This window comes from Dipodomys merriami, unplaced genomic scaffold (genome assembly GCF_024711535.1).
Source record: "Dipodomys merriami isolate MVZ:Mamm:240054 unplaced genomic scaffold, mDipMer1.0.p SCAF_1682, whole genome shotgun sequence".
NCBI classification, from domain to species: Eukaryota; Metazoa; Chordata; class Mammalia; order Rodentia; family Heteromyidae; genus Dipodomys; species Dipodomys merriami.
Genome location: NW_027203029.1, coordinates 35,761 through 56,174, shown reverse-complemented (window position 1 = coordinate 56,174; position 20,414 = coordinate 35,761). Strand labels below are relative to the sequence as shown.

Sequence of the window (20,414 nt, the reverse complement as noted above, 5' to 3'; positions counted from 1 at the left end):
AGACCATATCTCAAAAATAAGCAACCCAAAAAGGGCCTGGAGGTGTGTGGTACAAGTGGTAGACCCTTAGCAAGTATGAGGCCCTCAATTCAATCACCACACCCTCAGAAGCTCGGGAAAGGGAGGCAATTTCAGTGGACTGAATATTTGTCATTTGGGAGCCCCTACATTCACATCCCTGAGTATTCTGATACCTTTTCAAGCATTTTCTCTCACTCCCTATGTACAACCTTTGTGAGAAGACTAAAATCAAGTATTTGCTCTTCTCTGATAGACATCAAGGGGCTTCCTGGGGATTTATCTCTTCTAAGCCTTTCTACCCAGATAGTGACATGGATGACACTTGACCAAACTACCTTCTTTCTTTCCTTCCCTTTCTTCCTTTCTTTCTGATCAGCCTTGGGGCTTGAATTCAGGGCTTTGGAGCTGTCCCTGAGCTCTTCTGCTTAAGGCTAGCACTCTATCACTTTAAGCCACAACACCACTTTTGGTTTTCTGGTGGTCAACTGAAGATAGGAGCTTCAACAGACTTTCCTGCCCACACTGGCTTCAAACCACAAACCTCAGATTTCAGTCTACTGATTAGCTAAGATTACAGGTGTGAGACACCAGTACCCAGCTCATTACTTACTTCTTTAGTAGTAATATAAGAACCAAAGAAATAGCAGTGAGGCTAGTTGAGCCTGGGCCCTTATGTTTCCCTTCTATGGGAAACTTCTATGGTGAAGAAATAAGCATTTCAAGTTGCCCCTTCCTCACCTCCCCTCTGCCTTATTTTCAGTCTCTGTCTTACAGTTTAATGTGCTTTTTTATCCAGATAATTGTTATATTTCATGCCTTTTAAAAAAATATGCATTCAGGGCTGGGAAGGTGGAGCGCTTGCCTTGCATGCCAGAGGCACTGGGTTCGATTCCTCAGCACCACATAAGCAAAAAAGAAAAAAAAACGGAAGTGGCGCTGTGGCTCAAGTGGTAGAGCGCTAGCCTTGAGCTGAAGAGCTGAGGGACAGCGCCCAGGCCCAGAGTTCAGGCCCCACGACCGGACCCCCCCCAAAAAAATGCATTCAGGGGGCAGGAGTGTGTGGGGGGGGTGTGGGGGAGATGGGAAGGGATGGTAAGTGGAAACAAAAGGGGAGGCAACAATGCTTAATAAGAAATGTACTAATTACCTTGCTCATGTAATTGTAACCCTCTGTATTGTATTTTCACAATAAAAAAATTAAAAAAACAAAAAATATGCATGCACGTGTACTATAAGTATACATATTATGCAACTTTCTTTGTGAATGTGACTCTATTTATTTTGCAGCTTCTCACTATGCCTGGTTAAAACTGTACATAAAAAGTCTGCCAAAGTTGGAGCCCAGAAGTAGGGAGGGACTCAGTCTCACTATTATGTAACTCATTAATTAGTATTACTAAGATGGATTTGGGTTCACTTTAAGCCCAACAAGGGGATGATCCTAAAGAATTTAATTCAATGTGAGGCTGAATTTCTTCTTATACACAACAGAGAGAAGGTTCTTGACAGGAGAAATCACATGATGAAGACAATGTTTCAAGAAGACTAAAAGGGCAACAGAATATACAATATAGGTCAGAAGGAGAGACTGGGTAGCAAGGAGATTTACCATGTAGCTAGCAGAAAAGTAGTAGTCTTTTAACTCTCACTTTCTGCATGGCAAACAGAAATGTTTCTTTTCTTCTATTTCTCCCTACTTTAACTCTGTTACATTAAATCTTACTAAACTTAAAAAAAAACAGAATAGTAGATCTGAAGAAATAAAATTTTAAATTACACTGGTAACAAGCAAAATGGAGGGAAACATTTATTGACTTTTAAAAAGTAGACTAGTAACAAGAAAAAACAAATATTTAATCAGAAGAGCTAGGGGCTGGCATCTGCTAAATAGCAGAGCATTTGTCAATTCCTAGCATCCCAAGTATGTGTGTATATGGGGTAGGGGTGGGTAGAAGCTAGATTTGAATCCCAATTCTGAAATTTACCAGCAGTGTGGCCTTTGGCAGGACAGTCCCTGCACCACATCTCCAATCTCTCTGTCAGTAAAATGTAGATCTTGGAATATCACAGACTTTAAACTGATTTTTTGCTTAATGCTGGTAGCTCATGCCTATAATCCTACTTACTCAGGAAGCTGAGATCCGAGGATTACAGTTCAAAGCCAGCCCAGGCAAGATTGTTCTGACAGAGGTGTAGGTAACAGGCTCAGAGCTCTTTGTCGGTCCCAGCCACTTTGGAAACATTCTTGAGCAATCTCCAGAGGGCTAAGGAACTAAATCTGAGAAATGGCTAAAGCCCATACTATTAACTATACTATCTAATGATTCAAAGAGGTGAATTTAGCAGAGGGCCTAGAAAAATAGTAATCATCTGATCAGTTGCCATAAAATCATATAAAAGGTAAAATTGAGTTTTTAAAAATTTAACTATCTCTCCTTATAGGTCAAATCTCTCATCCAAATCCCAATCTCCCCAGGCGCCTGGTGGCTCACGCCTATAATCCTAACTACTCAGGAGGCTGAGATCTGAGGCTTGTGGTTCAAAGCCAGCCTGGGCAGGAAAGTCCTGGAGACTCTTATCTCCAATAAACCATTCAGAAAACTGAACTGGCCTGTGTGTCAAGTGGTAGGGTGCTAGCCTTGTATGAAAGAAGCTCAGGGACAGTGCCCACCCTGAGATCAAGTATTAGGACTGGCAAAAAAAAAATTACTAATCTAACTCTATGTGAGGCATACATTATTCACTGGCTAACAATTTAGCTCATATCAATTTGGAGGTCCTTAAATTATTCAAAAGTTCTTCCCTTCTCAAGCCCAAATTTCTCCTCCATTACTGTCATCTAAGTGGAGATTCTTACTCCACTTTCTGAAGCTAAATCACATAAATCTAATCCCTCCTCCACAAAACCATCCTTCAACTGTTTGAAAAGAACTAGCAAGTCTGCCTTATTGTTCTTTATTCCCCTTTGCTCTTGCCTGCCTTCAAAGCTCCATGGAGATGGTCTACTCATTTTGGACCACTCACCATTGTATCTAAGTGCAAACAGTTTTCCATTTATTCATAACTTTAAAGGGACTTAACGAGGGAAAGTGAAGAGAAAGTGAATCAGTGTGACTTGAAGTACAGCATCCTCATGTATGAAAAAAGCATTGTGAAGCCTGGCACCAATGACCCACACCCGCAATCCTAGCTACTCAGCTGAAGGTGGCCATTCCAAGCTAACTCAAGCAGGAAAGTCCATAAAACTCTATCTCAAATTAATCAATTAAAAAAAAAAAAAGCAAAAGACAACCACCAGAAGTAGACCTGTGGCTCTAGTAGTACAGCACTAGCCTTGAGTGAAATAGCTAAAGGAGGCTGGAATGTGGCTTAGTGGTAGAATGCTTGCCTAGCATGCATGAAGCTCTGGGTTCGATTCCTCAGTACCACATACACAGAAAAAGCCAGATGTGGCACTGTGGTTCAGTGTGGTAGAGTGCTAACTTTGAGCAAAAGAAGCTCAGGGATAGTGCCCAGGCCCTGAGTTCAAGCATCAGGACTGGCAAAAAAAAAAAAAAAAAAAAAAAAGCTAAAGGATCAAGCTCAAGCCTGGAGGTCATAGAATAATGAAACCCATTACAGCAAGTTAAAAGGTAGGAGAAGGAATAAGAAAGTCTAACAAGAGGAGGTGAACTTAATCCAAGTACACTATACGAATATGCAGAAATATCACAGTGGAAACACTTTTGTACAATTAGTATATGCTAATTAAAAAAATAAAAGAGACAAGTTAGATGACCTTCCGTAAATAATGACTAGCTTTGGTAAGACGTCAACAGAACCCAAATCTTTTGTTTAGCAACTGTTCTTTTCTGGCCAAACATTAGCAGCTTTCATTCAATCAAACCTTTTAGCCCAAAGAAAGTTATGGACATCTAGTAGGTGAATGAAAAGATTCAAGGTTCAGTGAAATAGGTATCAATGACATGAGCAAATGAGAGAATCCTACCACCAAAGCTTGCAATCTAACCAGATTTTAGGGAAATAAAAGTCTCACTATTACAAATTCAGTTTTCCCCAAAGTGACGTGAAATATCAATATTAGAACAAAAGCTTCATTCACCATTCTTCATGCTATCCTCTCTACGTCCCACTGTCAGGTCTCTGTATCTTCTGATTTGAGTGTTCTGGGGGACAGGGAAGAAGTAGGACTGAGTCCCTAAGGCAAAAGTCATCCAGCAGAGCCACTGTCCATGATGCCGTGGGAGTACTGAGTCTTTACAGTTTCCTGAGCTCCCGTTGTCCTGGTAACCTGAGGCCTCCCTATTTGTGTTGGCATCATGAGGCCAAGAGCGGAAGCAAAGCTGGAGTACCAGAACAACTTGCAGGGGGGAAAAATGTGGGTAATGCAGCAGTTATGCCACAGGAGGGTCAAAACTAGGGCATAAAAATTTCCTGGTTGGGGGTGGAAGGGAGTGTCATAAAAGTTAAGATTTCTGGATTTCACCTCTCGAGTTCCTCAGTCCTCTCCCTCTCTCTCTGATTATTTTTGAGGTAGGGTCTCATATCACACCTAGTTTAGGCTTCCTGTTTTCGCTGGGATGGTAAACATGCCACTATGCCTCACTATTGGTTGAGAAGGGGTTTCACAAACTTTTTGCCTGGGCTGACCCCAGCTACAATCCTCCCAATCTCAGACTTCTAAGTAATTAGGATTACAAACATGAGCCGCTGGTGTCCAGCCAATAAGGACCTTTTAAAGTTTTGTTTTTAGGATATGTGATATGAACATATAACCCTTATCTTCTCCTTCTAAGAAGCCTTCAATAAAAACTGACATTACTCCATAGGGCTTTGGGAGTTGTGTTTGAGGATTTCCTCAGTTGTTTCAGACTGGCTTCTAGACAAGTCTACGAGGATAGTTATATCTTTTTTACCTTTCTTCTTTGTTTTGCAGGACTGAGAACTAACTCGGGGCTTGGTGCATGCCAGCAATTGTTCTACATCTCACCTCTTCACTGTGTTCTGAAAAGATTTCTGAGGCAGCCAAGGCAGACATGTGAGAAAATTTAATTCCCAGAGTTCAGAGGTACACTGTATAACAACAGCCACTTGGTGCATCTTGCTAGTTCAATCTAAATTTAAAAAAAATTAAGCGTGAACAAATACAATCATGCTATTCAGTATACACTATGTGGGAAAATAACACAAGCAACTTGTGGGCAGGCATGGGAGGGGGCAACTGGGGGAAAGTGAAGGAAGGGGTGACATTGTCCAAAAAAGAAATGTGCTCATTACCTGACTTATGAAATGACAGTCCCTCTATAAAACACCTTAATAAAAATAAAGCAGTACTGAAACTTTTTTGGGGGGTCCAGTGGTGTGGCCTGAACTCTGGGCCTGGGCGCTGGCCCTCAGCTCTTCAGCTCAAGGCTAGTGCTCTACCACTTGAGCCACAGCGCCACTTCTGGCTTTTTTCTTTTTGCTTATGTGTTGCCGAGGAATTGAACCCAGGGCCTCATGCATGCAAGGCAAGCGCTCTACCACTGAGCCACCTTCCCAGCCCCAGCAGTATTACAACTTTTGTTCTCACTAGCCAAATGGCAAGTGTTTACTAGCCACATGTTGCTAGCTAATGTATACTGATTAGACAGCTCAAAAAGAACACTTCCACCATCACAGAAATTTCTGTTAGACAGTGTTGTTGAAAAGAGAAAGCTTAAACCAATAGCTAATGTAAAACAATTCCTTTTCAAATCTTTAAAGAGCTGCCACACTGAAAAATGAATTCTCTCATATTTTTTCCCAAGAGCAGAATTTAAGGGGGAAAGTAGGTGAGCAAGAACAGACTCTAGCATCACAGCTATCTAGTAAACAAAGCTAGCTCAATAAGAGCAGAACAAGAAGTGTCCACCTCAGGAGGAAGTAATACATTCAATTCAGTAGACTGTCCAGAAAAGTTATAAATGTTGCTTTATCATAAATCTTGCTTTGGGTATAGCAAAAACAAACAACTATATATATATATATATATATATATATATATATATATATATACACACACACATATATATATACATATATGTGTACATATATACATATATGTATGCACACACACATACACATATATATGTCCTAAAAGTTTTCAAAGTACCTAGCTTTCAATTTATTAAAAAAAAAATTTAAAGCCAGGCACTCATGCGTGCAATCCTAGCTACCCAGGAGGCTGAAATCTTGAAGATCGTAGTTCAAAGCCAGCCAGGGCAGAAAAGTCCCTGTGAGACCTTTATCTCCAATCAACTACTCAAAAAAGCCAGAAGTGGCAGTGTGGCTCAAGTGGTAGAGTGCTAGCCTTGAACATAAATCGGTTCAGGGACAGTGCCCAGGCACTGAGTTCAAGCCCCATGACCAGCAAAAAAACGAAAGAAAAAAAGGAAAGGAAAAAAAAGAGCAATTTACAAATGAAATAAAGACCAGAATCTCATAATTGCATTTTTAAACAACCAGTTTCATTCCCTTGCGGGGAGAGGCATCTGTTCTATTCCCAGAGGCACTGCAATACTAAGTTGATATATGGAGTGGACAAAAAAATCCATTCATACACTTTAAAGGACATATCAGATGCTAAACTGATAAGAACATAAACTATATTCAATCTTAGAGGTCTGAGAAGTGATCATAAATGGAATTTTAAGTCACTGTTACCACAAATAGTAGTGACTGCTGGAAAATGAAAGCATATATGTAGACAGGGGATTTAGTGACAATGGTAGTTAAATAAGGATTCATTATTGGTTGTTGGAACTATCATAAATAATCAATTATAAGCAGAAAAAAATATAAGAATAATTATAATGGTATAATGCCAGGGTAGAAAAATTTCAATATGGACTACTAACGAAAAACTGGCTAGTCTTGCAATCTGTTAACCATGAAAGAAGCTTTCCTATTGTCTAAAGGTATATGGGCTGAAGCTGGGCACTGGTGGTTCATGCCTGAAATCCTACCCAAGAGCCTGAGATCTGAGGATCAAAGTTCAAAGCCAACCCAGGCAGGAACGTCTGTGAGACTCTCATCTCCAGTTAACCATCAGAAGAAAGTGGCACTGTGGCTCAAGTGGTAGAGTGCTCACTTTGAGCTGAAGAGCTGAGGGACAGCGCCCAGCGACCCACGACCGACCCCCCCAAAAAAAAGATATATGGGATGTTTGGATACAGTCATCATATGTAATTGGAATTCTAGCCCCCTACCTACATCCTCCATTCATACAGCCTTTCCAGCCTGAAATACAGCTTTCTTTATGTCTCTATGTCTTCATAGGCATAGCACTCTCCTCTTACCCTTCTTCACTCTGAATACAGAATGTCAAAGGAGAAACTTGTTCTTCCGGCGGCTTCTGGTCTCTTCAGCTTTTGTTCGCCATCGTGGTTACTGTGCCTTCCAGCGCTTCCCATCATGTCTTCTCACAAGACTTTCAGAATCAAGCGGTTTCTGGCCAAGAAACAAAAGCAAAATCGCCCCATTCCCCAGTGGATTCGGATGAAAACTGGTAACAAAATCAGATACAACTCCAAGAGAAGACACTGGAGAAGAACCAAGCTGGGTCTGTAAGGAATTACTTCAGATGCCCACATATTTATGCTCTACCATGAACCAGTCAAGCTGAAACGTCAATACTGCCTGGACTGACAATTGGGCATTTTTTAAATTGATTTTTCTTTGGTTATTTTAATCATGGGCACAGTAATAAACATGTAATAAACATTACATTTGAATCATCATAAAAAAAAAAAGAATGTCAAAGGAAATTGTCTATTAAACTTCTATGAATTTATCCATTTCCATCTTCTACCACAAAGTGTATTTTACATGTAATATGTCGTTTTCCTTCATAATATCAATAAAACATGTTGAATATATGTATATATTTATGGATTCAAATGATAGCCTACGGTTCTGTTACCTGTACATGTGCGTTGATGACAAGATTTATGCACACAAAGTAGATGGCTTTCATGTTTGTGTATCTAATACTTTGCCACTTAATTTCATGTATCTTTCATTTCTTTTCACTCTATTTCCATTCGTTTTGGATAGCAGGTAAAATGGAGATAATAAGCCAAGCACCAGTAGCTCATGCCTGTAATCCTAGTACCTAGGAGGCTGAGATCTGAGGATCATAATTTGAAGCCAACCTAGGCAGGAAAGCCTGTGAGACTCTTACTTTCAATTAACTACCAGAAAAGCCAGAAGTGGTGTTTTGGCTCAAGTGGTATAGCACTAGCCTTGAGCACAAAAACTAATGACAGTGCCCAAGCCCTGAGTTCAAGACCCAGAACTTGTACTCACAAAAAAGAGGTAAAGATGGGCGCTGGTGGCTCATGTCTGTAATGCTAGCTACTCAGGAGGCTGAGATCTGAGGATCACAGTTCAAAGTCAGCCTGGGCAAGAAAATCCCTGAGACTCATCTCCAATTAACCACTAGAAAACCAGAAGTGGCACTGTGGCTCAAGTGGTAGAGCACTCACCTTGAGCTGAAGAACTCAGGGACAGTTCCCAGGCCCAGAGTTCAAGGTCCATGACCAACAACAACAACAAAACAGATAATAAAGTTGTCAGAAAAGAGACTATCTCTGAGTTTGCAGGTTCAGCTTAAATAGAATGTGAATAATAAAGAACTGCAAGTAATATATATGCCTAAATCAAGTAAACCTTTTATATTTAAACAACAAAAAAAAGTTACACACACATATGTGACAGCATTTTTTTCTGTAAGCATTAAAGAATCTGACACCAAAATTATGAAATTCACTATACAGTCAGTGCCTAGTAAAAAACATCAAGCTTACATTGTCACTCAACAAACTTTATGACAATGGTCATGTCATGTTTCTAGACACAGAATGCTGGGAAACTGAAAGAGATGTGAAGTTGAAACTACCTTTAACAGTAAAAATAATAGTAATTTTTAAAGCATCTTTTACTGTATCTAGAAAAAGGAAAGTCTACAGCTTTGTAGAAATTAAGCACCATGGAGCTCAGAAACACTCTAGAATAAGAAAATAGTGATAGAACAGGAAGGAAGGCAGAACTGGACCGTACAGAATAAACAGTCAAAGCCTACCCTTTTCAAAACCTGAGGTCTCATCAAAGAAAGAGAAAAATTTAAACAAGAGAGTGTTAAAGATGGAAAACAGCCAGAAAGGGCTGTGGACTTAAAAAAAAATAGTGAAGAAGTAGTGGTGTATATTGGCAGAAAGATGTGTAGAGATGAGAGGAAGGAGCGAATTTATAGTGGAGGAAGTCAGTGTGAAGTTTTCCTCTCAAGATGCCCAGCAGAGCAAAAAGGAATGAAGGGAAAAGCCACTGGGAATAAGGCAGAGCTAGGGCAAAAACACCATGGGAGAAAGCAACATGGCCCAAAGAAGGAAATGCTCTTTTTTTCATTAACTGACCCAGATTTCCTCATTTGGAACCAAAGACAACTGCAAAGTTTAAGGAACTTTAAAAACATTATTTAAAATAAATATATGTAAACTGCCTGTAGCCCAAGATAGCACCAATCATAAAAATCATAATTAGTATCTCTCTGACAAGTACCAAATACTATTTTAAAGTGAGGTTGTTATGTTGTATAAATACCATTGTTAATAGCTTTATTTTTAGAAACTTTAGTTACAAACCTATCCACACAAGAGAGTAAGTACCCTAACAAAAATACAGTTACGAGTTATTTACTTGTCTCTGTCTAATGGAATGGGATGCCTCATTCCAGGAAATGTTTTGCTTGGTTCAACATACACAGGGTAGATTAAAGGGGAAGGGGTGCTGTTAAAGTGAAAAATAAAGACTGAAAAATAGCAAGGGAAAGACAGAAGAGCCATATTGCTGACCAGAACTGGAGACACTGATAACACAGAACTCAGTACAGCCAGTGAGGGAAACTTGGCACTAAATATTGAGTCAGAGTTGTTCACTTCCCCCCCCCCACTTGGCCCCCACCCCGAGGGACTTGAACTCAGAGCCTGGGGCTCTGTCGCTGAGCTCCTTTTGCTCAAGGCTAGCACTCTATCACTTTGAGCCACTCCAGTTTTCTGGTGGTTAATTGGATATGAGTCTTCTATGCCTGGGCTGGCTTTGAACCATGATCCTCAGATCTCAGCCTTCTGATTACAGGTGTGAGCCTCCAGCACCCAACTAACTTTTCCATTTTTGTTCGCTTTTCTTTTCTTTTTTTTTTTTTTGGGTCCGGTCGTGGGGCCTGAACTCTGGGCCTGGGCACACTGTCCCTCAGCTCTTCAGCTCAAGGCTAGCACTCTACCATTTGAGCCACAGTGCCAATTCTTTTTTTTTCTGCTTACGTGGTGTGAGGAGTCGAACCCAGGGCCTCATACATGCAAGGCAGGCGCTCTACCACTGAGCCACCTTCCCAGCCCTTGTTTGTTTTTCTTAACAAAAAAACTCAACAAAATTACCTAAAATTGTGATCAATATAGCATGCAATTTTAAATGACTAGATAAAATGAGCAAATCATTGTTTTCCAATGTTTACTCCTCAAATACTGAGTACTTTTCCTGCTCTAAGTCTGGACGTTCTACCACTTGAGCCACATCTCCACTTCTAGCTTTTTTGGCAACTTATTGGAGATAAGCGTCTCACAGACTTTCCTGCTCCTGCAGACTTCCAGTAGCAGCGATCCTCAGATTTCAGCTTCTGGAATAACTTAAGGCTAACAGGCATGGAGCCCTGCTACAAGTTCTGACTTACATTCACTGTTCCTCCTAACAAAGATGGCCCTACTGTTATCAGTGCGGCCATGGCATTGCTTTCCCAACCTGGCATTGACCTAGTCACAAACTAGGTAGGGCTCAATCACCTCTTGATACTACTCCAGGAAAGCTTCTTTGCTGTCTCACTGCCTCTGGGCAGGCTTCACCTCTAGCACCTTACCCTCCTGCTGGGGATCTGTTTGCAGGAGCCGCCTGTGTGCTCACCTTGGCATGTTTCCTTCCTGGTCCGATGAGCATTGCTCCTCTCCCTTTGTGGGCCTCACTTCCCATCTTGCTGTTTCCCCTAGGCCCCTTTCATCTCTATGCAAGCTTTTTGGGCCTTTTCCCTCTCTCCACGATGATCCCTTCCACCCGTCCTCCAGTCACCTACTGTATTCAGCTGACTTGGTGTTCCGCACTGAAGTGCTTGCTGTCTGGGTAGCAGCCCCCTCAGAGACCCCCTTCCTCCACAACTCACCTCAGCTCCCACCCCAAATCTCCCTGGGTGGCAGTCCCCCAAAGGTTGCATTCTCCTTCCTGGCCACGGAGGGCAGGCAGGTGGGGGTCGGCTGTGACTCACCGGAGGGCAGCCGGCTGGGGGCCCGGAATGCGCTCACTTCCTCACCCCGCGCACCTGCCCTTGCCCGCACCGCTGGAGCGCCGCCCAGCCCGGCCTCCGGCGGATGTTTTCCTGTCCTTGCGCTGGCAGCACGCATGCCAAGACTGCGCGCACGCGTGCGCGCAAATGACTGCATCCCCAAGACTGGCTATCCACTGACAACCCTACATGACACCCCAACCAGCACCTTCGCACAGCAGCCTCCCCGTCCCCTTTTCTGGGAGGATTCCTGTTCAACCAAACCTTCTCAGAAGCCCCTCAGTCTTTCTCTTAAATGACTACCCCCATTTCTTGTCCACGAGGCTAACCATGACTTATGTTCCCATGGCCTCTCACACATTCACCTACACCACTGCCCTCACTTGGCTACTTCCCAAATTGCCCAACAGATTGCAGGAACAATAGAGCCACTGACTACTGAAGGAACTTTTGGGATCTTCTACTAGACAAGCCTAATGACCCTCCAGTCAACACATCAGCCAACCTGCTGTGGCTTTTCCTTTGTTTCTTGGTACTCCTCAGAGTACCTTTTTGTTTGTTTTTCTTATGCTGTGGTTGGAATTCAGGGCTTCAAGCTAACCATAGAGCTATCCACCTAGCCACTGGAAAAGGTATCTAGGAAGAGGACAGCCTGGAGTTGAGGTGCACTGGCAGATGTTTCTGAATTAAGGTGACAGAATGGCCCTTTGAAAAATTCTACTAGAAATAGTTGTATCTGATCCACTAGGAGTCTTCGAGTAAAATGGGACTGGAGACTTAGGTTGAAAAACAGAATGTTCTGTGAGTAAGAGGGAAATGGCTGGACCAATAGCGAGGCCTTTGAAACATGGTCAAGTGAAAGAAATCCAGTTTGACTGGAGCCTTAGTACCAGAGATAATGAGCAGAGTATTCAAAAGAGAGAACTTGAGAGTTCAGGTAAATGGGAATCAGAAAAAATGGATCAGAATCCTAGAGACAGCTAATGAAGAGAGTGAATGAGGGTGAACATGATTGAAGTAGTTTATTTATGTGCATAAAAATAGAACAATGAAGCCTGTTTTAAGAGGAGGGTAGTAAAGGAGAGCAGTGATCAAGGTACATTGTATGTTTGTAAGGCAATGTCCCAGTGAAATCCCCTTTGCACAATTAATGCTTATAAAAATGTTTTTAAAAATCTTAAAGTAACAGACAGGTACTGCTGGCTCATGCATGTAATCCTACTCAGGAGGCTGAGATCTGAAGATCACTGTTTGAAACCAGCCAGGCAGGAAAGTCATGAGACTCTTGTCTACAATTAACCACTAAAAAGCTGGAAGTAGAGCTATGAAGTCAAGTAGTAGAGCACTAGCCTTGTGCTAAACAGCTGAGGGACAGCATTCAGGTTTTGAAATCATGCCCCAGGACTGCCAAAAAAAAAATCTTAAGAAAAAGCAGACAGTGGGCGGGGAAGGTGGCTCAGTGGTAGAGTGCTTGCCTTGCATGCATGAGGCCCTAGGTTTGATTCCTTAGCACCACATAAGCCAAAAAAGCCAGAAGTGGCCTTGTGGCTCAAGTGTTAGAGCACTAGCCTTGAGCTGAAGAGCTCAAAGACAGCACCCAGGCCCAGAGTTCAGGCCCCACAACTGAAAAAAAAAAAGAAAGGAAGAAAGAAAGAAAGAAAGAAAGGAAGAAAGAAAGAAAGAAAAGAAAGAAAGAAAGAAAGAAAGAAAGAAAGAAAGAAAGAAAGAAAATAAAAATAAAAATAAAAAGCAGACAGTATCCTAAAGTTAAGTGGATAAGAAAATGCTACCTCTTCCCACCTTAGAGAGGGTACTGACATGGGCAAAGCAGGTTTATCAGCAACATCATTTCTCAAACCAGACATTCAGAATTCAAGAATACAAGGACCCAAACCAAAACTGGTAGGGATGACCTGGAACATGAGAACAAAGGGTCAGAAGTTGGTTGGGAGAGAGCAGTCCCCAGCAGAGGCCCCCAGCTGTGCACAGAGCTGCTGCTTGCTCAATGTCATTCAGAGAAAAGGTCATTTATTTAAGTGAACCTTAGTACCAACTACAGTGGCTAATATTTTCTGAGGATCATATGCCAAACAAAAATGGTACAGAGAGCATTCCACCTGCCTCATTAACAGGTTTGTGAGTAAACATTACTATTCTGGATTTATAGATGAGGAAACAGGACATGAGAAGTGAAGTAACTTGCCTGAGGTCACATAGCTAGTAAGTTGAGTCAAGATCTGAATTCAAGTAGTTTGTCACTCTAGGGTAGAGCCATCATGGCTTCCAGAACCTGTAGGTAACTCAAAGGAGGATATCAAAGGACAAATTCTTTCTTCATTCCATCATGAGGAAAGAAGGTACCCCTGTGAAACTGAGGACACTTAGAGATGCTCCTTTTTGAAGGGGGGGGGAGGGGCAGAGACAACCCAAGGGATGAGACAATGGATAGTTCATCTCTAGGATATCTGAGAAAAAATAAAAAATGACCCTCCCACCCCCATCTCTGAAGTATCTGATGCATCTCAGATGCATCAGGGAAACTTTGCACTCTATTACAGATGCCTGCTCCTCGCTCTCCTGGAGCTTCTGGCCGCTGCACCCTGTTGCAACTCCTTGGTTTGGCTAGGGCACAGGATTAGCCATCCCCAGGAAATGCCTCCCTCCGGTCCAGGCAGGGATCCCAGCACACAACACTAGTGGTGGTAGTGAGGGACTGGGGTGGGGGTGGGGGGGAAACAGGGGCAGGAGGGTTTGGTGGAATGCTTCCTCTTTCCAGGTCAAGAAGCTCTGGGGACCACCTGGGGCCTCACCCCTCCCACCTCCTTGCTGGGGAAGTGCCCAGTCCAGCACCCCTTCCACAGGCACCTCCCTCCCCTCCCGGCTCTTGCAGTGCTGGGCATGAATCAGCTCTCACAGCTTGTTAAAAAGCTGGACCTCTTGTTTTCATGCCCTCACCTCAGGAAACAGAGTTGTAGGGCTTCCAGCTCTACTCAGCAGGGGGCCAGGGTCCTCACTTTATAAACATCCCCAGCCTATGAGAGCAGAGGGGCATAGAGATGGTGTGAAGACACAAGGCCAGAGGGGGAGAGAAAGAAAGAGACACTAACAACTCAAGGAGCAAAGAAAAGCCAAGGGGACAAATCCAGAATACAAGAACAGAGCAGCAGCAGCAGCAGCAGCAGCAGCAGCAGCGGAAGAAGCCAAGAAGAATCTGACAGGGCTGAAGACAATGGCCCTAAGGATGCTCTGGGCTGGACAGGCCAAGGGAATCCTGGGAGGCTGGGGGATCATCTGCTTGGTGGTGTCTCTGCTTCTTCAGCATCCAGGAGTCCACAGCAAGTGTTTCTTCCAAGCTCAAGGTAAAGTGGGGCAAGGTATTACGAAAGGATTGGGGTGGGGTCGGGCAGAGAAAGGGACAAGGGCTTAGAGATGAACCTGTTTCAGAATAGCTTGAGCTGTGAAACAGGAAAGAAGGACAACCTAAGGAGATAATATGTACTAACTCCTTCCCCTGACCAGAGGAAGAGACTGTTGCCACCACTCCCATACCCACCAATGTTTCTCATTCTTCCCTAGCCCCCTGTCACTATGAGGGGAAATACTTCACCCTGGGTGAGTCCTGGCTCCGCAAGGACTGCTTCCATTGCACCTGTCTGCATCCTGTTGGTGTGGGCTGCTGTGACACGTGAGTGACCAAGCATGGCCAGAGGGAATGACTGTGATGTGAGTTATGGAAGGATGGCCAGGGAGTGACTAGATTGCTGTGAGATAAAAACTAAGAGAAGAGCAGCATGAGATTGGCTGGACCCCAAGTGCCAAGGAGAGTGAGAGGAATTCAAAGCAGATCAGGCCACAGAGTGTGGGAATTCAAGGTAGATCTGGAGGGTAAAAACGCAGAAGTCCTTATCTGATAGGTAAGAGCTTAGTTGGGGGAGGGGGACAAGAGACACAGAGGAGGAGGGAGGGTGGCTGAGAGAGGGAACCTGGGTCCCCAAGGGGGCCTCTTCACTGTGTTCTTCCCCATCCCTGGCTCTCCCCAGGTCTCAGCATCCCATTGACTTTCCTGCTGGGTGTGAGGTGCGTCAGGAGGCAGGAACCTGCCACTTCTCCCTGGTGCAGAAATCTGACCCTCAGCTGCCCTGCAAGGGGGGAGGGCCCGACCTAGAGTGGGGCTCAGCCAACACCCCTGTTCCTGGAGCTCCTGCTTCCCACTCTAGCTAAACTCAACTGATCACCATTTGCTGATTGCTCACTGCTGCTGCCACTTCCAGGGAAACCACTAGCAGCTGCCAATTTATTCTGAATAAATAAATTAATACTACAGCCTGAAAGGCCTGTCATTCTCTGTCCCAGTGGGCCCCGGTGGGAAAAGTGGGCCCCAGTAGAGTCCAGGTGCTGAGTTCTGAGTATCCTGAAGACGCTAGTGTCACAGTGGGCAGGTGGACTGGTTTCAGATGGTTATGGTGCTGGTGCTGGGGCCTGGGGCAGCATATGAGGCCAGAGTGGGGCTTGTAGGCAGCACCTTAATGGGGAGATCCCAGCTGAAGGTGTCTACAGGCACTTGCTCAGGACCTGTCCAGGTAGCAGGTTCAGGCTGTTCCATAGGGGGCAGGAGTACCAATCCTGGTTCTCGAGATGTTACAAATTCAAAATGTAATCGCCACTTCAGGGACACTGTGAAAGCAAAAGATAAGAGGCAGTGGTATTAGGAGTTGCCAGGTATAGTGGCTCACAACCAGGAGCTGGATATGGCCATCAGGAAGATCATAGTTTGGGGCCAGCCTGGACAAAGTTAGTGAGATGCCCCTATCTAAAAAAATAAGCCAGGCATAGTAGTAAATGCCGGAAATTCCAGCTATGTGGAAGGCATATGTAGGAGGATCATGGTTCCAGAACAGCTTAGGCAAAAAGCAAGACCCTAGTTAAAAAACAACCTCAAGCAAAATGGTCTGAAGATGTACTTCCACTGTCAGAGGGCTTACCTAGCCAGTGTGAAGCCCTGAGTCCAAAATTTAGTTAAAAAAAAAAAAAAGGAGAAGAAGAAGGAAAAAAAAAGAAAGGAAAAGAAAAGAAAAGAGAAAAGAAAAAAGAAAAAAAGGCAAAATGGAATAAAACTAACTCTTGTATTTGGGAAGAAAAGTCACAGGTAAGGGAGCTATTATGGAGCTGTAATTAAAAACACTTAGAGAAAGAAAGAAATCTGTTGGGTGCCAGTGCCTCTCACCTATAATCGTAGGAAGGAAGGAGAGAAGGAATCCGAGTCAGATGCTAGTGGTTCATACCTATCCTAGCTACTCACAAGGCTGAAATCTAAGGATCAAGCTGTCAAGTCAAGTCTGTGGGCCTCTTAACTCTAATAAACCACCAAAAAGCTGGAAGTGGAGCTCAAGTAGCAGAGCAGAAAAAGCTAAGGGACAGTGCCCAGGCCCTGAGTTTAAGCCCTCATAACCAATACATACACACACATACAGAAAAAAAAAAACAAAAAAACAAAAAAACAAAAAAAAAAACCTGTTGTGTTGATGAGACACAAGACATTCAGCATAGTTTTGTTAACTGCCTAATAGCCCAAGAATAGGACAGTAAAGACTGTGTAGCTTGGGCTGGAGGCATGGTTCAAGTGGTAGGGCACCTGTACCAGCAAGTGCAAGGCCTTGAGTTCAAACCTCAGTACTCAAGATGAAGCAGCTCTTAAGTAAATGTGCTTAGAAAGAACACATCAGTGCATCAATGTGCTTAGATATAAAAGATCGGTACATCACAGGGTCCCAGCAGATATAGGGGAGGGGACAGAGTTCTACAACGCTGTTGGAGCTTAGAAAGAGAAGAGGCTGAAGGTCTGAGAAAGATGAAAGGTGAGAGGATGGATGTAGGTATGTCTGGAAGTATATTAGGAGTAAGGACTCATTACACCATACCTGAGTGCAACATTCACCTCACCCCCGACCCCTCCCCTTTTCTCCCATTACAATGAGGATCTCACCAATGGCAGTACAGAAGCCTGGGGTAGAGCTCAGAGGGATAGGGAGAGAAAAGCTGGTTCTGGTTGTATGTAGGCAGGATTCCTGGTGCCGGGCATGAGTCACATGGGACACAGAGGGGGCACCCCCTGTCCCACGGCGACGCTGATATTCAGGCTGTACACGTTCTTCAGTCTGTAAGCTTACTGAAAACTGGGAACAAGAAGAAAAGTACATGCCAGCAGGCATATGGAAATGTAGACTGTATGCCAACTTGCCCCTTCTATACACCACCCACTCCTCCTTCTACCAGAGTTTTTCAGGCCCAGTACCCCAGAAGGTCTGCTCCCTTCTCACCTGCAAACAAGCTACAGTTCCTTCCCCCAAGTTTAAGGTCCCCACAACATCCTCGCCGAGTCTGTACACAGATTTGAAGATGCCAAATGTCCCAACTTTCCCTCGGCCATCACTGATATTGTAGAGATCTGGGGAGAATGAGGTATTTTTGTAAACCGAGAGTTGATACTAGGAAATGTCTAGGATTGGATCTCAGAAGTCAAAAGATGAGGCTTTTCTTTAAAATTAGGAGTGGGGAGATATCAGTAGGTCTATGAGAGTTTATGGTAGTTAGAAAACCTGATCTCTGAAACAGGAGTATTTTGAGAAGAGGGATGGGGTAGGGAAATTCTGTAAAAAAAAAAAAAAATTCTCACGGAGGCTGCGGCAGGATGTGGCAGCCATGAGGCGCTCCCCAGCCAGCTCAGCCAGCCATGAATCCTTCTTTCCACCTTCATCCTCTTCCAAGAATGGGCTGGATGGAGCTACAGCCTCATCTTGGGGAAACTGGACATCTTGAAGGCCTAGAGACAGAATGAGTGGAAAGATAATGCTGGGAGGAAACAGAGATGAAAACAGAGGTTAGACTCTAACCTGAGAAGGCTGAAGGTAAGGCCAGCCACAACTGAGGTTTACATCTCAACCTAGTCTCCTGAACCCCTTCCGATCTCCACTCCTTTGCACCTCCCTTAAGACTGATAGCTTCCCCGCATCCCCTCCTCCAATCCTTACCTGCAGGAACCCTACTCACCAGTCAGTACGAGAACCCTTAAAGGGACCCTTAGTAAAGTGATGGGTGAGTTGACACGCTGGCAGCCAATGGTCAATTTGTAGACATACTTGACTGACTGACCCCGAAAGGAGGGTGGTCCCTCTATGGGCAGCACTTCACTGTAGGAATCTGGTTGGGAAGTAGTAGTCAGGGCAGCTGGATGCAGCCAGAAGTCCTCCCTCCAGGAGACTTCGAAGGCAATTCAGGGATAGGATAGTCACTCACATGATTTGGACTCTCCAGGGTCTAGCCTCAGGTCACAAAATAGAATTTTTGGTGGAGTAGAAAGGATACATTGACCCCTCTCACCTATAAAAGATGGAAAGACTGCAATTTAATGACCGTTGTCCAGCTCTGCCCAAGTTAACAAAGCAAGTAGAGACAATGACAGTCTGCCAACTGTTGCTTTGTGATATGGAAACACAGGCTTATAACCCCAAAGAAGTTACTACCCCCACATCCCAGATGTGACAGAGACTATGACATACAAGAACTTAACTTTAAGTTCTTTAAGGTGATAATGGCTCCACTTTCCCCCTCCCCGACAAGATGAAAGCCCCATTGCAAACCTCTGTGTGGCAGAAAGACAGTCTGGCTGTCGGGTTGGACATCTGGCTGACTAGAGTCAGGGGGAGGCAATGCTACACGGCTCTCACTGGCATGGAACTGGCAGTGGATCTGGGCACTGGCCCAGGCCAGAGCTTCACTGTAGAAAAGGATAAGGTGACATCAGAAAGTACTTCCTGACCTCACAAATGGTTTCCTAATCTCCCACATTGATAAGCTCAACCAAGTTAGGTGGCTATACAAGCGATCAGAAAAATCAAAGAGAAACATTAAGCAAAGAAAAATATACCGTGGGTACAAAAGGGAACAAGGAAAAAGAGAGGAGAGTTACGTTTTCCACATTTTCTGTTACACAGCCCCTTTCTTTAATGAGGTCATCACAAGAAGGGTATTAAGTGGTTATGTGCAGCTCCGGGGACAACCAGAGCTCCGGTTTAGCATCAGAAATACTAGGCTTCCTCCCCAGAGGGATGACTATCTTCAGTACCATTATCCCCACCTGGAAGCAGAAGTGGCCGTCGGGGGGAGAGGGTTGGTGACCGTAACCACACACTCCAGCGCCTCCCCTGCCAGAAACACCGGACCCCGGCTCAGCTCCGCTACCACTTCAATCATGGCAGCTCCCAAATCCGATCTAGACGGAAACAGGGATTCGAGATCAGCACTGAGGCAGGGAGGAAGGGGTGTGGGCGGCGCGCACCTGGAGGTATGTCTAGAATTGGGCTCCAGAGGCCAAGAGATGGGGCTTTTCTGTGAGGAGAAGGGCGGCCAGTGGCGACAGCAGCACCCAGGTTTGATGATCCGACAGGTAGGTATGAGTGTGTGTGGAGGACTGGGGTCTGCAGGCTCGGTACTGCCTAGGGAGGGTGCTGCTCGGCGCCCCGGACTCCCACCCCTCCAGCGCGAGGCTGAGTCCTCCTGAGCCCCCCACCCCCATCTCGAGCTCCCAAGCCGACCTTCGCCCCCACTTCCCTCAAGGCGCCACGTCCCAGCCCAAGTTCACCGCCGCCTGTCACCTGGCACCGTGGGAGCCCGGGGTCTCAGCATACGGAGACCCTCGCCTGCCTACCCCTCAGGACCGGGTTAGGTGCGCAGCCGCGTCCGAGGCTTCGGTGCAGTGGTAAGAGGCGGGACTTCCTCTCCGTTCCCTCCCCGCCCCGCCGAGGAGCCCCTTCCGGCCGGAAGCTCCCATCTGGCCGGACCAGAAAGGGTCCGGGTCTTCCCGGGGCCGTGAGCCACACTTCCTTACGAGCCAGTACCAGGGAGCAGGCGCTGCCCCGGGCCGGCAGGACGCGAAGCCTAACCCTGGAGCGGCCCGATGCGTCGGCCCAGGGGCGGGGCCGCGGACGCAGGGAGCTCCCGGGCCGGTCCCGGGGGCGGGGCCTCGCGCGCCGGTCCCGGGGGCGGGGCG

The 20,414-nt window shown here is 45.0% G+C and overlaps 3 protein-coding genes and 1 pseudogene across 3 annotated transcripts; 2 read left to right on the top strand and 2 right to left on the bottom strand.

Moving 5' to 3' along the window:
* Positions 1–6,528: 6,528 nt before the first annotated feature.
* Positions 6,529–6,677, bottom strand: LOC138828931 (U2 spliceosomal RNA; annotated as a pseudogene).
* Positions 6,678–7,396: 719 nt separating this feature from the next.
* On the top strand, positions 7,397–7,767 carry LOC138828927 (large ribosomal subunit protein eL39). The gene has a single exon (XM_070024961.1). The coding sequence runs from the start codon at positions 7,456–7,458 to the stop codon at positions 7,609–7,611; it is 156 nt and encodes a 51-aa protein (XP_069881062.1). The 5' UTR covers positions 7,397–7,455; the 3' UTR covers positions 7,612–7,767.
* Positions 7,768–13,379: 5,612 nt separating this feature from the next.
* Positions 13,380–20,328, bottom strand: LOC138828924 (RAB6A-GEF complex partner protein 2). The gene is made up of 9 exons (XM_070024957.1): positions 20,020–20,328; positions 19,503–19,637; positions 19,006–19,142; positions 18,662–18,745; positions 18,416–18,565; positions 18,042–18,188; positions 17,686–17,813; positions 17,352–17,541; positions 13,380–16,042 (listed from the first exon to the last, which is right to left on the bottom strand). Exons 2-9 carry the CDS (start codon positions 19,616–19,618, stop codon positions 15,819–15,821), a joined length of 1,176 nt encoding a protein of 391 aa, XP_069881058.1. The 5' UTR covers positions 19,619–19,637; positions 20,020–20,328; the 3' UTR covers positions 13,380–15,818.
* Positions 14,598–15,589, top strand: Msmp (microseminoprotein, prostate associated). Its single transcript, XM_070024963.1, has 3 exons — positions 14,598–14,727; positions 14,945–15,053; positions 15,409–15,589. Exons 1-3 carry the CDS (start codon positions 14,598–14,600, stop codon positions 15,587–15,589), a joined length of 420 nt encoding a protein of 139 aa, XP_069881064.1.
* Positions 20,329–20,414: the final 86 nt, after the last annotated feature.